The 16,365-nt window shown below is 40.0% G+C and overlaps 1 protein-coding gene across 3 annotated transcripts in view; it reads left to right on the forward strand.

Annotated features, from left to right (window-relative positions):
• The window catches only part of DCUN1D4 (defective in cullin neddylation 1 domain containing 4), a 68,309-nt gene that overhangs the window by 12,616 nt on the left and 39,328 nt on the right, over positions 1-16,365 (forward strand). For all 3 annotated transcript variants that reach the window (XM_054582154.1, XM_054582155.1, XM_054582156.1), the window contains exons 2-3: positions 9,429-9,499; positions 9,676-9,715. In XM_054582154.1, the coding sequence (XP_054438129.1) occupies positions 9,429-9,499; positions 9,676-9,715 (111 nt within the window). The remainder of the gene's footprint in view (positions 1-9,428; positions 9,500-9,675; positions 9,716-16,365) is intronic.

Raw genomic sequence — 16,365 nt, forward strand, 5'->3', positions numbered from 1 at the left:
AGTTAGGCCTTGGTGATGGCCGCACGACTCTGCGACTACGCTCAAAACCATTGGCCTGCGCGTTTTAAACGGGTGAATTGTATACTCTGGGAACTAAATGTCAGTAAAGCTGTTAAAAATGTCAGAAAGTGGCCCGTGCTATGTAATAATCTAAATTTGGGGATGGAGGTGCTGCTTTGGATAGGGAAGTGAAGGGGAGACCTCTCTGACAAGGTGACATTTGTGTAGATGTTTCTCAGTAGAAGTCCCTTGTTAGGTCCGGGGAGTGTCGGAGGTCATGGAGGCTTACTAAGTGCCAAGGCCCGGAGGTAGCAATTCACTTGAGTATTCACAGAGGAGCGTGGCTGGAACGGAATGAGCAGGGGTCGTGGAATGAGAGATGACTTAGGCCAGATAGCTTACATCATGTAGGGCTTGTAAGGACGGGTCGAAGACTTGGCTTCTTTTCATTCATGCAGTGGTAACAAGTCCAAAATCTTTGATGGAAATCAGAGGTTTTCTGCAGGTTGGCAGGGGTCTCCCCTCAACATCATTGACTTGCTTATCTTCTGTTTATCTGAAACCCATAGGAAGGAAGGCTACTGTTTTCTACAAGGAAGGAGACAAGGCAAATCTAAACAATGGCTCTCTTCTACACTGCACCCTTGGCTTTAACAACGAAATTGTTTTCTTTTTTTGTATCACTGAGTAAAATGGACATGTCAGGAGGATGGGCCATGTCACCCATGGCTTAGAGAACCCCTCAGCATCCCTTGTAGAATCCCAGTTAGAGAGGCTGAGCCCTGCTCTGCTAGGTCATGTTCTTGTTCTGTCCCCAGAACACGTGGGATGAGTACTGACTTTGATAACCTTTAATTTTGTCCAGTTCTGTTTCACTTTTTTGGCAATAATGCGATCATTAGCCTGTCATTATCCCCATGTCCCGTGGCTCCCTCCCTCTACTACCAGCCATTACTGATTTAGTTCATCATTTTCGTTGTTTCAGAAATCATTTATTAAATACATACCTGTGCATAGTGCTGCATTAAAAGCTTTTATACCTGAGAGCATTGCTCACCGATTGGCCAGCTGGAGTTTAGTTAATAGTAGAATATTGGGTTGGCTAAAAAGGTTTGCTTGGTTTTTAAATAAAAATAAAAGACACACTTTTCATCTTCATCAATAACTTTATCGAACAGTGTATTCACCTTTTGTTCCACTATTTTCTGCCATCTTTCAGGCAACTTCATAATTCCGTTGTCCCAAAACTTTTTTCTTTTTAAGCAAAGAACTGTTCCAGGTGTCTTTTGCAGTCGTTTCAGGGAATTGAAATTTTTTTCCATTAAGAGAATTTTGTAAAGACTGAAGTGAATGGAAGTCCAGAGGTGTGTCTGGTGAATACAGAGGATGAATCAGAGCTTCCCAGTCAAACTAACAGTTTTTGCCTGGTCATCAGAGAAACATGCAGTCTTGTCTTGTCCTGATGGAAGATTATGTGTTTTCTGGTGACTAATTCCGGACATTTTTTTGTCCAGTGCTGTTCAGTTGGTTTTTTGGGAGCAGTACTTGTTGGAATTAATCACTTGGTTTTCTGGAAGGAGCTCATAATAGGGGACTGCCTTCCAGCACCACCATATACACTACATCACCTTCTTCGGAGCAAGACCAGCCGTTGGTGTGGTTGCTGGTGGTTCATTTTGCTTGCTCCACTACCTATCCCGTTCCACATTTTTGTATTCATTGTTCATTGCCTGTCACAATTTATCTTAAAAACAAAACACTTTTCTTGTTTTAAGTGGAGAATTGCATGTGGAAATCCAGTCAGGAAGGTTATTTTTGCTTCACTTATGTGGAACCCAAGCATCAAAGTGATTAACATAACCAAGCTGGTGCAGATGATTTTCAACAGTTGATTTGGATATCTTGAGTATGTCAGCTCTCTCCTGCGCGGTAGTGGTATAACGTTGATTCTTCTTAGTTAATGCCTTGATTTGATCACTATCAACTTCAACTGGTGTAACTGACTATGGAGCATGTCCAGCAAGAAATCTTCCATGCAAAAAACTTCGCAAACCACTTTTGATACATTCAGTCAGTCACAGCACCTTCTCCACACACTGCAAAGTCTTTTTTTGAGTTGTGTTTTTACCTTTCCTGAAATAATAAAGAATAATAGCCATTGCATATTTTCTTCCATCTTCAATATTAAAATAGCTATAAACAATTCACCAATTTTTATACGTTTCTTAAAAATGCACCCAGATAGGACAGCTGTCGCAATACAAGCTAATAAAATCATTTCAAATGAAGTTAAAGACAACTTAAGTGCTACTAGAGAGCCATCTTGTAGGAAAAAACTGAATGAACTTTTTGGCTAACCCAATACTACTTTTATGAATCTTCCCTGGCCGAAGGAAGGAAGTGTGCTTGGAAAAGAAATAACATAGGTGTTACTGTTGGTATCTTTTCTGCACACCTTTTCTCTTAAAAAAAAAGAAAAAGTAGGTTGTTTTAGGTTTAGCCAGTTGTAGTAACTTAAAAAAAAAGTTACCCTAAGTTCTTGTGCTTGATTATTAACAACTTTGGGTGGGAAATGCTGTTTTGTTTTTTTTTTTCCTTTTGTGGACCATGAAAATAGATCAGTGTTTGCTCTGATTGGAAATGAGCTAGCGTGGAGGAATGGGCTTTGGATTGAGAGTTAGAAGATGTGATTTACTCCCAGCCTGACCATAGCCAGCTGTCCGACCTACTTGAGCCGATAAAATGAGAGGTGGACAAAGGGACATGCTGAACAGCTCCTCTCTCATCTCCTGAATGCAGCCTTAGTGCTTCTTCCGTATAATAAAATCACATTTTATACAGGAGTTAGTTCTAAAAGCTGTATGTAAGGTGACAATCAACCCGTATTAAAAATATCCCTGGCAGTACTTTCAGAAGGTGCCCCATTGGAGATTGTCTTGTCTAGGATAAGTGCCCACAGCCGGTCCTTTCCTGCAGCATTGGAACAGATCGCTGGCTCTTCAGTTGAGCACCAGTTGAAGCAGCTGGCTTGTGTTTAGGGACCATGTTTTATGAAAAATACATCTTGAAATACTAGACTCATACAGTGTTGGGAGATGCACAAAATGTGATTGACATGAGGAACCTGACTGCGGGGTTCATATTGCCTGTCTCCCTCCCTCCCTCCCTCCCCCCCGCCCGAGTGAGTAAAGTTGAATTTATGTGAGTTAAATGGGAATATTGTGTAGCCCCACTGTACTCTGGGTTTTTCCTTTCCATTTTTACTGCCATTGTCTAACTTCAGGCCCTAATTTTTTCCCACCTCAGTCACTTCCAGTAGTCGTCATGAAAGGCCATTCTAAATCCAGGCATTTGCCACAGAATGATCTTCCTAAAAAACTCCTGATCTAAACACCTCGTATGGCACTCAGGCTCTGAGCAGTGTTTCTCAAACTTCCTCACTGGCTTTTTGCTGTGGCAGGGGGTCAGCGAATCAGGCGCCCTCAGGCTCCTGGGGGCCTAGCTCAGTGTGGTGAAATGTCTTCAAAGTCTTGTGCCAAAATCCTGTTTTTGTTTTCATGTAAAACTCTTGTAGATGAAGTACCATTGAGTAGAATTGATGCTGCTTGAATATGCCATGTTTATCTGTTACATTCGCATATCTTCTGGTGGCCAGTTGGAAATACTTAGGAGATTAAATCTAAACTCTGAAGCAGGATTCATTCAGTCTTTTTTGTTTCCTGAACTTCGCCTTCCTTTCGAGTCTTCTCTGTTATCATGCTGCTTCTCACGTTTGAGGATCTAATGGTATGGATGCCCTGAAATGCTCTGAACATACTGAATTTAGGTCTTGGCGTCTTTGTGTCTCCATTCATTTATTCATTGAGTATTTGTTGAGCACCTAGTATGTGCCAAGTATTATTCTAGGTAGTAGGGATACAGCAGTCCTTCATGAAGCTTACATTCTAATGGGAGAGAAAGATGACAAATATATGACATAAAATCAGGTGGTACTAATGCCATAAAGTAAAGCATGGTGAGGTGATAAAGAGTGAAGAAGGCGTCCTGTTTGTTGAGTGTGGCAAGGTTTTGTAAGAAGGTGATATTTAAATGGCAGCCTGATGCAAGCCATGGTATTATTGGAGGGAACAGGGCTCAGGGCAAAGAGAAGAGCATCTTCAAGGGTCCTGAGGTAGGAGTATGCTTGGAGCGTACACAGAACAGCAGGAGGCTCACTGACCCAGAAGAGTATGTGAGGGGAAGAAGAGTAGGAGATGAGATTGGATAGATGGGTAGAGTGTACAGAGCCCTGAGTCCATGAGAAGGACTTTTCTTATGGCTTGAATGCCTCCCCTTCCATCTGTAACTTTGGGGTGAAGCTGGAATTAACTTTAATATTAACTTTAATAGCGTTCATATGCTAGCAAGTTGCCCCTGTATTTACTGATGAATCGTCTCCTCCCCATTGATTTCAAATGCAATTTTATCATATATATTGATTATATGTGTGTTTCTCCATACATCTGTGCATACATATTATCAACTCTCTTCCATTGGTTTGTCTTCTTGCACACATACCATACCATTCTAGTTACTATATAGTACCTCCCTGTTATCTGGGGGATACGCTCCGAGACCCTCCATGGGTGCCTGAAACTGCAGATAGGACTGAGCCCTATCTGTACTCTGGTTTTTTTTGCTGTACATACATACTCGTTCACTTAAAGGAAGCACTTTATAGCTTCTCTTTGGCATACCTGAGTTGCTAGCATCACTACTCTTGTGCTTTGGGGCTATTATCAGGTAAAATAAGGTTTACTTACATACAAGCACTGTAATACCGTGACAATCAATCTGATAACCAAGATGGTGGCTACTACGTGACTGACAGGTTGTGCTTACAGTGTGGAAACACTGGGCAAACACATAGATCGCATCGTATGCAGGCATGAAATTTCATTGTGCAAAACTCAGTATGGCACACAATTTAAAACTTATAAATTGTTTATTTCTGGAATTTTCCATTTAATATTTTCAGACCGTGGTTGACTTTGGTCAACTGAAACCACAGGAAGCAAAACCATAGATAAGGGGGACTACTGTACCTTCTTTATATCAGGCACTGGCAAACTAGAGCCCACAGGCTGATTCTGGCTCACCACTTAGTTTCTTATAAATAAAATTTTATTGGAACACAGCCGCACTTACTTGTTTATGTATTGTTTATGGTGTCTTTTGCGTTACAGTGGCAGAGTCGTTGCAACTGAGATCATATAGCCCACAGAGCCTAAAATATTTATGATCCGATTGTCTACAGAGAGTTTACCAACCTCTGCTTTACCCTGTGTATTAATATCTGACGGGGCAAATTCGTTCTCATTCTTTTTCAATAATTTCTTGGCAAGCCCAGCATGTTTCTTCTTTCAGATGAACTTTAGAACCAATCTGCCAAGCTTGTCTGACTTACCTCCCTTTCCCTACTGCTTTCTTGGGGTGGGGAACTGGGAGGCACAAAGAATAAGAATTTGATTGCATTTAATTTTAGTTTAGTTTAGAGCCGTGATTGCTTTACAGTACTGCGCCTTTCCATTTCAGGAATATAGTCTCTCTACATTTATGTATTTCAGTAAAGTTTCATAGTTTCATTGTTTCTTGTTTGCATGTTGCGTCTTTAAGTTTATTCCTACATGTATCATTGCTTTTTGTTGCTATTATAATTGAGATCACCTCCCTGTTGTATTTTGCAAGGGATTATGGTATAAAGGAAAGGTTTTGATTTTTATGCATTCAAATTGTTTCTGACCCTCTTACAGAAGTAAATTCCTATTAGGACTGTTAATTTTTAATTTTTTTTTTTGGTTGATGATCATTGTCTAAATGTACGCATAATCGTTTCATTCTGAATATTTCTACCTCTGCCTGTACCGTGAGACTCTCTCTCTGCGGTGGTGTGGGGGATGGACTTGGACCCCTCAGTGGCATGCATTCTTTTCTTTTTATCATGTAGGTCACAGCAAAAGGTAATTACAAAAAAACCCCCCAAACCCCAAAACAAAACACTACAAACTTTATGCTCAGTCGGCCTTTGTCGGTAGTTCAAAAAATACCCAGAAGATAATTTAAGCAAGCTGTTTATCAAGCAGGCTGTGCCTTTTCACAGAGTCATTTGTTGCTTTTTAATGCAGAATATAGAGTTTGCATGTCACACGGGAGAGTCAAACCCAGTCACTGCTTTACTGTGGAGAGCCATTTGATCATGAAATAAAGTTGACTTAACCTAGTATTTATCCTTCAGAATTGAAGTATAAGCTGGAGATTTTTATGAATCAGTTAGTGCTTTCCTAAGTATATTCTCTGTAAAGCATTTGATCTTTACCCTTAACATCTATTTCTTAAGGATGTGAAATCTGTTTTAGATTTTAAGGTCTATTACTTGCCCTGAGTACTGAACAGATGAACCATAAATTGAATGTGTTAACCTTTGTGGATTTACCTTTTATTCAATTTTGGTCTTTCTTCCTCGAATTTGTGTCTGCTCCTTAGCTTCTTCTTGTCTTGGTGAAACTAAAGAAAATTTATTTATGTTGTTGGTTTCTTATCTTTACATTTTCTTTTTTTGTGAAGTGATGATGAGGTGGTAAATGTAGAAGACATATGCTATGGAAATGGAGAATAGCTGACAAGCATTATGTGATTTGCGAAATGAACTTTGTTACTCTTGTTGCCTGTGAAGTGAAATTTCACGTACAGGATCTGGTCATAAATGCACCTGTATATTTTTTCCACTGTGTGGACATTATCTTTGACTGTGACTGCGAACGTCATGGCGTACGAATACTGCGGTGCCCCCACAGGCTGTGGAGGTGTGCCAGGCCCTGGCCTCGCTCACACAGGGAGGGCGCGCCGACTTTGGGGCTTATGAGCTGGGGCTGGATTGGACCTGTGGGAATTAGAGATCATTTTAGATAGCTGTGTGGTGTGGAAAACGGTGTAAGTGAATGTAGTGATAATTGATATATTTTATCGAGCACTTATTATGGTCCAGGCATTGTAATGAATGTTACACCTAGGCATAGTAGTCTCATTTTAAGGATGAAGACAGCAAAATTTAGGTTAAATAATTGGTAGACCTGAGATTCAAACCAGCTGTCAGACTCCAGAGAGACTTAGTAAAGCACAGTGTTATTTGGGTGGGAAGAGTGTGTGAGTGAGTGTGTGTGTGTGTGTGTGTGTGTGTGTGTGTGTGTGAGAGAGAGAGAGAGAGAGAGAGAGAGAGAGAGAGAGAGAGAGAAGGATTTAGAGATTCAACTTGTTTAGGTTCTCGTATGGGAATTTTGTCAGTTGAATTACCATCACAGCAGTGAAAAAATTGCCGCACGGGGGCCTGGAAGCTGCATGGCTTAAAGATCTCTGGCAAGTCCCTTTCTCTCTTCCCTTCTGTGAGGCCTCAGTTAAAAAAAAGGACTGAGATCCTTAAGTTTTCTGTTTGTTTGTTCTTGTTGTTGTTGTACTTCAGGAGGACTGGAGTTTAACTGAGGATTCAATTTCAAGATGGTAATGGAATGAATCATTTGTCTTCCTGTTTTTAAATTGAGAGTACGAGGAGGGGGGTTACGACTCCATAGTAGAAGCAGGCGAACGGGTAGTGTATGGTGAAGGCCCCTGTTGCCTCTCGCAGGTCAGGAGAGGGCTGTTGCTTCTAGCTTTAGAGATCTGCATCCATGTTTACTAAGTACAAGCACAAGTAAGCACATATGCACACATACATACACATACAGTCACACCCCCCTAATACTTGTAAACTTCTCTCTGCAGTGCACTAACTAAGATGGAAAAGGTTCTGCGCCACATTATGTCACCATTTACCTTAAATGTGGCTAAGCTATGTAGGTGCCAAAACATTAACCCTTGTCTATATTTGAGGCCTATTTAGAGCCTGAGGCCCTCCTCTGGTTGTCGCTCAGCCTAAAACCCTCACTCTTCGGAGTGTTAGGGTTGGCTGTGAAGGGGGTGGTAGGTGCTCGGCAGCCGCCAGGTGGGCCAGAGCAGCGCGTGTGTACGTGTACACGGATGGCCTGCTGCGCCTGACAGTGGAGCGTGAATGTCCAGGCTCTGCGGCCTGCTGGCCCCTCTGCCCGGCAGGCCAGCCAGGAACTGGATCCCTGCCATGGTTTAGAAGAGAAAGTAAAGCTTTCTAAATACTGGCAGGGAAATCAGCTTGCTTTCCAGATTCAGAGCAGCCTCCCAGAGAGCCCAGTTCCCCTGCACAGACAGCTTGTATTGCGGTCTTCTCTTTGGGGTTGTTCTTGGCATCTGATACATGTCCCAGATATTCCAGTGAAGGGTGATTTTTTCTTCTTTTTTATCAGAATGGCGTAACTTGGAGAGTTGCAGTATCTTTTCAAGGTTACTTTCAAGACATAACTTTACTAACCTTTATGATAGTAAAGAAAAGCAACTAATGTACATCCTGATATTTTGTGTATTTTCACATTTTTGTGAAAATACACAAAATATCAGGATTTATTCAGATATGATGCTTATTCAAATATGAAATTGTTTATAGACTTTTAACTCACTCTTACATAGCCTAATAAAATTAGAAATTCAAAAGCCTAACAGTTTAACCGAAGGTTTTATGTTGTGCAGAATTTTAAGATGGATGCCAGTTAATTCTTCTTATATGTATGATTTAATGTGTAATTCTGCAACTGTTGGAGATGACTTAATAGTTGATACATTCTTTGACTTGGACATGTTTCTCTAGGAGTGTGATTTCTGCTTATGTGTTTCTGGTTTTGTGGCTCATTTACATATTGCGGTGCAGGTAACCATGGCCTCTGTCCAGGGCTCAGCCAGCCAGACTTAGAGCTTGCAGGATGATTCTCTGATTTGTCTGTATTTGACTAAGGGAAGGGGGAGGAGCTTTTGCTCTCCATTGTATTAGAGCCAACAAAATAAGTATGTTGTCAGAACTGCTAAATGGTTGAGATGCTTTTCCATTATTTTCTTCTTGGAAGCTTGATATTTTACTAGTAATTCTGGGGAAGAGATAAGGAAAGAGAAAGTGAACATGTTTCATTTGAGGTCTGTCTTCTATTTGTGTAACTTGTCTAATTGGCTAACTATTGATATTTTTCTATTAAGTTCAAGTTCATTGTTGGTAGGATTTTATCACTATGGAAGTATTTTGTTTGACCTTACAATTCATATGAAAATTTCATGAACTTTAACATTTGGTTGGGAATTTAACTTTGTGTCAGGCTATTTCTAGGAGATAGGTCTGCAGTTGCATGCTGAATTTCATTTTATAAGTACCAAGTTAATGGAGATACTATTCAGTTGTATCAAAACACTTGTTTATCATCACTTCTGAGCTTTCTTTTTTTATAGCCTTTGCAGTGTGGGAAATAAATGACACTGAATTTTCCCCTTTTTCTTTTTTAAAGATTTTCAGCTGAATTCTCATCTCTCAACACTGGCAAATATTCATAAGATCTACCACACCCTTAATAAGCTAGTAAGTCAATCTTTTAAAGACAAAACTACCAACTGTTTATATAGTTGTTTTAAATGCGGTTGATACAAATTTAGGTTACAGATATTAAAATATCAGCTGTTTATGAAAATATTGAATATTAAAACTTGCTGTGATGATATGTGATTTCTTGGTAATGATGAACATATTTCTTGCAGAATTTAACAGAAGACGTTGGCCAAGACGATCACCAAACAGGTACCTGTAATAGCTAATAATGCTCAATTTTAAATAAACTTCTTAACACAAAGTTACAAAGGAGAAATACTAGCTGAGAATGCTCAACATTGTAATACATTCCATTAACAGGTTGTGACTTGGTTGAGGATGTCGTTGGGAGCAGATGAGGCAGCCGTGTTATACTTCCTTCCCAGGGGGACATCTGTTCTGGGGCTCTGGCTGTGGCAGAGGCTCTGTCCCTTTAAGGGGCAGGGGATTCACCCCAGTGGTTTCAAGATGTCATTTCTCTACTGAAGTATTTTAGTTTATACTAAGATACTAAGTGATACTAAGTGAAACTAAGTGATTCAGTTTGAAAGGTAGTCTATAAATATTTATTGAACTGAGATGAAAAATGATGTGACAGGCAGGTGTGTGTGGGGGGGTGTTGTATAGGTCCTGAGGATTTATGAATGGGACAGTTGAAACTTGATTGTAAATGATTCCCTAACCCTGTGGTTCTCCACCTTCGTTAGCATTATAATCACCTGGGGTTGGGCTTGTTAAAACAGATTGCCAGGTTCCACCCCCAGCGTTTCTGCTCCTGTAGGTTTGGGGTGGAGCCCCAGAGTTTGCAAGTCTAACAGGCTCCTGGGCGGTGCTGATGCAGGTGGTCTGGAGACCATGCTTTGAGAACCACTTCTCTAAACTGTTGATAAGCATAAAGTTTAGAAACTTCCACTTGATCTACAGTTACTAAAACATCCAGCAAAAATTAAAATATATTTAAAAAATTGGGAAGGTTCCTGCAATAATACATGAATACATACTTGTTGGAGAATTTAGAATAGCATGAAAGTAAATTTAGGAGTAAAAGCGACAGTCCTCCTTCATGTCTCTCAATCTAGCCATTCCCAGTTTAATGTTTGTTCTTTCAGACATTTTTGCACATGCATATATTTTTATAGTAGTGGTTTTTTAAAAAATTTAGCATTGATGAGATCATACTGTACATACTACTTAGCATCGTTCTATTTTCATTTAATGGTATATCTTGGAGGTTGTTGCTTTGATTTAGAATCAATTGAAAATGTAGGCACACGATGGAGATTGAAGTAACAAGTCCATTGGAAAATAAAGCTTAGTTATGCAGTAAAAATGCAGAGGCTGTCAGTATTTCCCCTGAATTAGAGAACCTTACATTCAGTCACTGCTACAACTGGGGAAGCACAGGACAGCATACCCTCTGTTCCTTCTCTAACCCCTGCTGCTGACCGTGGAAGGGCCTGAGCTGTTGGCAGGCCGCTCTGGAGAGGAGTTCAGAAGAGGCTGGTCTCCTCTGCTCAGTTCTTCCTCCCTGGACCACCCCTGATCTAACTGGTGGTCCAGGGAGGAGGAACTGAGCAGAGGGGACCAGCCTCTTCTGAACTCCCCTTCCAGGGGTGTCCTGGAAAGCCACGCCAGAATGTCCCTACACTAGATCAATTTAAAGGGAGTCAAAGGCAGTTTCCTTGGTAATTTAAAAGCAGTTGTATGCACACGGTTTGAAAAGAAGCGTTGAAAAGGTAGAAAACAAGAAGTGAAGGTTCCTGTGCCATTTTATCACCCCAGTTCTCATCCCTACCAGCATTACGCCATTGGCCCCCAGAGCTAACTCTTAACATTTTTGTGTTTGTTTGCCGGATGATGATGATGAATCTGATGATAGATTTCCCCCTAAATACAAGTGCGCATCTGTATGCGCCTCTCATTTTTGTCACTCAGTGTATTTTGGAGATCTTTTCATAGTAGCACATTTGTAAGGCATTTGCTTTAGTTTTTAATGAATGCATAATTTTCTAATTCATGGATATATCATAATTATGTGTCTGTTGATACACATTTAAGTATGTTTAGCTTTTAGCTACTACCAGTGATACTGAAATAAAATTTTCAGGGCCAGTTTTAATAGTTAAGGAAAAAAACCAGACTTTTCTCCAAAGCCTATGTTGTTAGGCTTTGGGGATTTTTTTTAAACTTACGAGGTAGTGAACTTTTGATTTTTACAACTGAATTCTGTGTTTCAGTTGTCTTCCCTTAGCTTAGGTAATAAAACCTCTAAGTTCTGAATCTTGTACATGGTGTAGTTAACTTTGAACTTTGGATTAAAATGAGTATGGTTACTATAGTAATTTCACATTTAAATATTTAATCTGAATGTGGCAACTTGATATGTAAGTTATAATTAAGGGAAATGAAAGTGGAAAATGCAGTTAGCTTCATGCCTCCTCTTTCACACCCTGGGGACCGTGGATGTGTCTGACGTTTGGTATATGACATGCTGGTGCAGTGCCTGGTCCCTTGTGAAGTGCCTGTTTGTGTCGATTAGTGTTAGTAATTGCTCAGTTGTCAATTTTATTAACATTTCTCCATCTGGTTATAGCATCACTTGTGATTACCATACCTGACAGAATATACTTGAAAAATTAAACAACATAAACTCTATAATGGTTGGAAATCTGAGTAAGTTACTGACTGTAATGCCTGTTCAGATCTCCTGGCCTAACAATAACCTGAGCAATAGCTACAACAGCCGTATATGGAAGAGCCAAACACAAAGGCAAAAGGGGCTGGAATCTCTGCTCTGACTCCTCTACCAGTTTTCTTTTTCCTGTGCTTTCAATCTTCCTTCCACCAAAAAAAAAAAAAGAGAGAGAGCAAGACAGACAGACAGAGTTAATTAAATTGGAGAAGTAGCCCAAAATACTGGGAGTAAGTAAGAAAAGCCAGAGAGGAGAGCTCTGCCAGGGTGGCTCAGTTAGTTGGCGTGTCAATCCATACATCAAAAGGTTGCGGAAAGGATCCCCAGTCAGGGCACATGCCTACGTATATGTATGGATCTATCCCTGGTCCGGGCGCAAGCAGAAGGCAACTAATTGACATTTCTCTCACATCGATGTTTCTGTCTCTTTCAAGTCAATAAACATCTCCACTGGTGAGGATTAAAAAAAAAAAAAAAAAAAGCCAAGCAGGACAAAAAATGATGAAGGAAGATGATAGATGTCAGAAGTCAATATCATTTAGAGGGAAAGGAAAGGAAATTTTTTTTTGGCCTGAAATAGTGGGATAAAAATTGTGCCTCTAGAGACTAATAGTTTTACTCAAGCAAGCAAATAGTTCAATGATCTGTTCAAGAAAATGAAATAAAATATTAGGTACTGGTAAGGTGTCTTTAATGCAATCTGTTTATCAACTCAGATTATTTTATCTCTGTGACATTGTTCAGTGAAAAGTGAGGTTGAAATAGCTATCTAAAAAGTATTGAAGTGGCACAATAAGCCGTGTAAAATATTAAGTGACAAGGCTATATGATGCAGCAGAGGCACTAAAATGAAAAATCAGGCAATAAGATTGTTGTATTGGAATATGAATTTATACTAAGTTTGAAAAAGAAAAATTTTCTAATTTTATAGACCTATTATTTGGGGATGACTAGAAATTGGGCACACAATTTTATGTGTCTTACAGAAAATGAACCCTCAACAGGACTTTTTTTTTACTTGAAGCCCAAGCAAAAAGATTAAAAAAAAAATAGAGCACTTACTTAGATAGTATTTATTGAGAATAACATGCTTAGTTAAATTATCAAAACAGCAAGCTGGGTAGTAGATACTAAAGGGCCTTTGGTTTGATTCAGGCAAACATAAGTTGCCCTTTAAAAAAATTTGTTTACTGATTTTAGAGAGCGAAAGAGAGAGAGAAACGAAGGGAGAGAGAAAGGGGATGAGAAGGGAGGGAGGGGAGAAGGGGAAGGGAAGAGAAAGAGAGAGAGAGAGAGGCAGAGAGAATGAGATCATCTATTTCTTGGCTGATTCTCGGTGTTGGGATGATGCTCTAACCAACTGAGCTACCTGGTCAGGGCCTCAGATTGCTCTTTAAAATGAGTTTCTGGGACCAAATAGGAGGGTAAATCTGTTAAAAAATGTTGGCAGTATTTCTAGTTGTTTAATGTGGGAAGAATGGCTGTATTCATTCAGTACCTGATTTATTTGAAAATATAGTTGGTTAATAGAAGAATTTATTTGTTCTCTTTTGAGCACTGAACCAAGAATACACCTGAACTCAAATCATAACCCTTGGGTAAAAACTATAAAGTTTTTATTGCCTGCCTAAGGGTCATATAAATATGAAGGCATCAAGAAGGAGTTAATAATGGGAGAGTTGGGAAGGTTTTCATTCACTGTTCATCTAATATAGAAGTATTTAGAGTGAAAACCAGAATATCAGTCAATATAACATTAAGGAGCCTCAGTCACAGTTTGGGATTACTAGCTGAGGTTCTTCTCCTCTTCCTCGTTTTTATTATTATTATAAAAAGGTTTTTCCTCTTTTATATGTTCCTGCCAAACATCTCTTATGAGATTTAAGGTAGCTCCCTGAATTCTTTTTTATTACTGCTTTTCTTGGTGATTGACAATGAATGGAAACTTGTAGCTCCGACCATTTCACTTGAATTTCTGGGTTTCTTAAAGTTTATTAGAAAGTTGCATTTGTTTAAAATGGCAACCTTGATATTTTGCCTCTGTCTGAAATGTCAGATTGTTTGTACTCAAATAGATTTTTTAAAGGGTTAAAATAGCTCATTCTCTGAAACAGATAAACATTCTATAACATTCTTGTTTATATTATCTGCTTACTGGTGTTTTTTTTTTAAGTTTAAAGATAGTTTAATTGAAGTAGATTGTGATACAAATTCAGGGTCAATAAAACCCAAATTTAACTATACAAATAAATACCAATTTCTGAAAGCATTCACTTAGATTCAAGTGGTTTTATTAGAAACATACATCACAGAGTTATTTTAAGTAGCAGAAGTTCTAGAATATGTGTTTTAAAAAATCCTACCTGCCAAGAAACTTAAAGTCAAGTGCTTGTTTTACTGAGAAATGGAAAAAAAAAACCCCTGAAGTTATGGTGTATTATTTATTCATAAAAATAAATGTATTGGGTTTTTAGCAGAATTTGATATACACATGTTTTAGGAACACATTTATTCAGCAGACATTTATTGAGAGCCTGCTGTAGGACTTGCATGTATGTATCTCATTATTACTTTATTAGCTGCTGTGTATGCACAGGTGACCCAAATGGGGCCCTGCCAACCAAGGTGCACCTTGTCTGTGCACTTAGAAACCCTTGTTGCTCTCGCTCACATAGGATCCTCGGAGCCCTGCTGGGGTGGGGGATTTGGGGCAGCCAAGCCTTGAAGTATGCTTTCTGAGTGTATTTTGTTGGTTTGGTTCATGTTGGCAAATTAAGTAAACTTAGTTTTCTGCAGCGTTAAAAAATGGCTTTTTATATAGCCTGAAACTTTTCGCCGTCATTATGGGTTCTAGGTTCTACCCGAGGAGCCGCGCCCTTTGCAGCATCCCTGGGGTGTGAGTTTGACTCATCCCTCCTGTGAGGTGAGGGCGAGAGGAGGGTCAGTGAGCCAGTGGGCACCTGGGCTGGAGGGGCATCAGGGAGGTGAGCAGACATGGGTTCTTTGTGAAAGATGGCCCCATAACAGCCACTTGTGCTGAATATTAGGAGTGGAGAAATCTAAACAAAAGCAGTGGTTCTTAGCTAGGAGATAAAAATGTTGACTAAATAAAAGAATAAAATGCCAAATTTGAGGGTTAAATTTGAATACATTTTACCCAGATATAAGGAAGGGTGATTTGTGAAACTTTTTTTTGGTGAAACTTTTTAACAAAAAGCATTCAATAATAAGGGGAAAAGAAGTGGAAAAAGTTGGTTAACGTGATATTTGTGTTTACCAAGATGACACTCTTGACAAGTAGGATGCAGTGAAAGCCTGACACTATACCAGTGTTTCTGTGAAGAAGCAGATAGTGAAGGAGCTAGTGGACTAACCTTTATTGGTGAAGACATTATTTTAAATACTGTTCACCTTCCCATGGTCTGAGGAGATACGTGCATTTTCCTCTGTGTTCCGCAAACACTGGTGGAGGCCACTGCCAGAGCCAGTGCTCAGAACCCAACTGTTACCAGTACTGGAAGAGAATGTCTTCCCTTCACATGTACACACCCGGGGCAGGGGAAGCAAGGCCGGAGGTTTCAGGCAGACTTTTATTCCTGGGCAGTGTTGCAGGCTTTTTCAGCCCTATGGGGTGTATTTCATTTTGCAAGCCCCATCTGAAGGCATCAGTGGACAAAAATAAGTCTTTTTCTTATATGTTGGCAGTCTGCAAATGCCTGGTTGCTCTGCATCCCCTGGGATCCTTTCGAATGCCTCAGTGTTGTTTGTAAACAGGACCACCATTTCAGAGGGAAGATGAATGAGATGCTTGTTGGCGGTAGGCAGCACTTCTCCGGCCCATTCTCTTCCAGTTCTTGCTGCTGTGGTGGGGAGAGAAATATGGGAGTGCCTTGTGTCGCAGAAGAACCCTGTACTCCCTGTCCTACCCCCTGGAAGGACAGGGCCTGTTGGGGCCGCGAGGAAGGTGGCTGAGGGTCACCCTTTTAGCCCTGTTTGTTGTCTGCTTCCATGCTGAAGAAGCAGGCAGGATCCTTGAACACATGCATTGTCCAGCACCTGGCACTGGGCAGATGCCTCATTCAGGCTGTAGTCTTGTTTTATAACACAAGAGTGCTTTTGGCTGGTGTTGTCTCGAAGTATATTACCCTGGTAACTTAGCACCATGGTG

Source organism: Pteronotus mesoamericanus, unplaced genomic scaffold (genome assembly GCF_021234165.1).
Source record: "Pteronotus mesoamericanus isolate MK-2021 breed Mesoamerican mustached bat unplaced genomic scaffold, CSHL_Meso_final contig_68, whole genome shotgun sequence".
Classification (NCBI taxonomy): domain Eukaryota; kingdom Metazoa; phylum Chordata; class Mammalia; order Chiroptera; family Mormoopidae; genus Pteronotus; species Pteronotus mesoamericanus.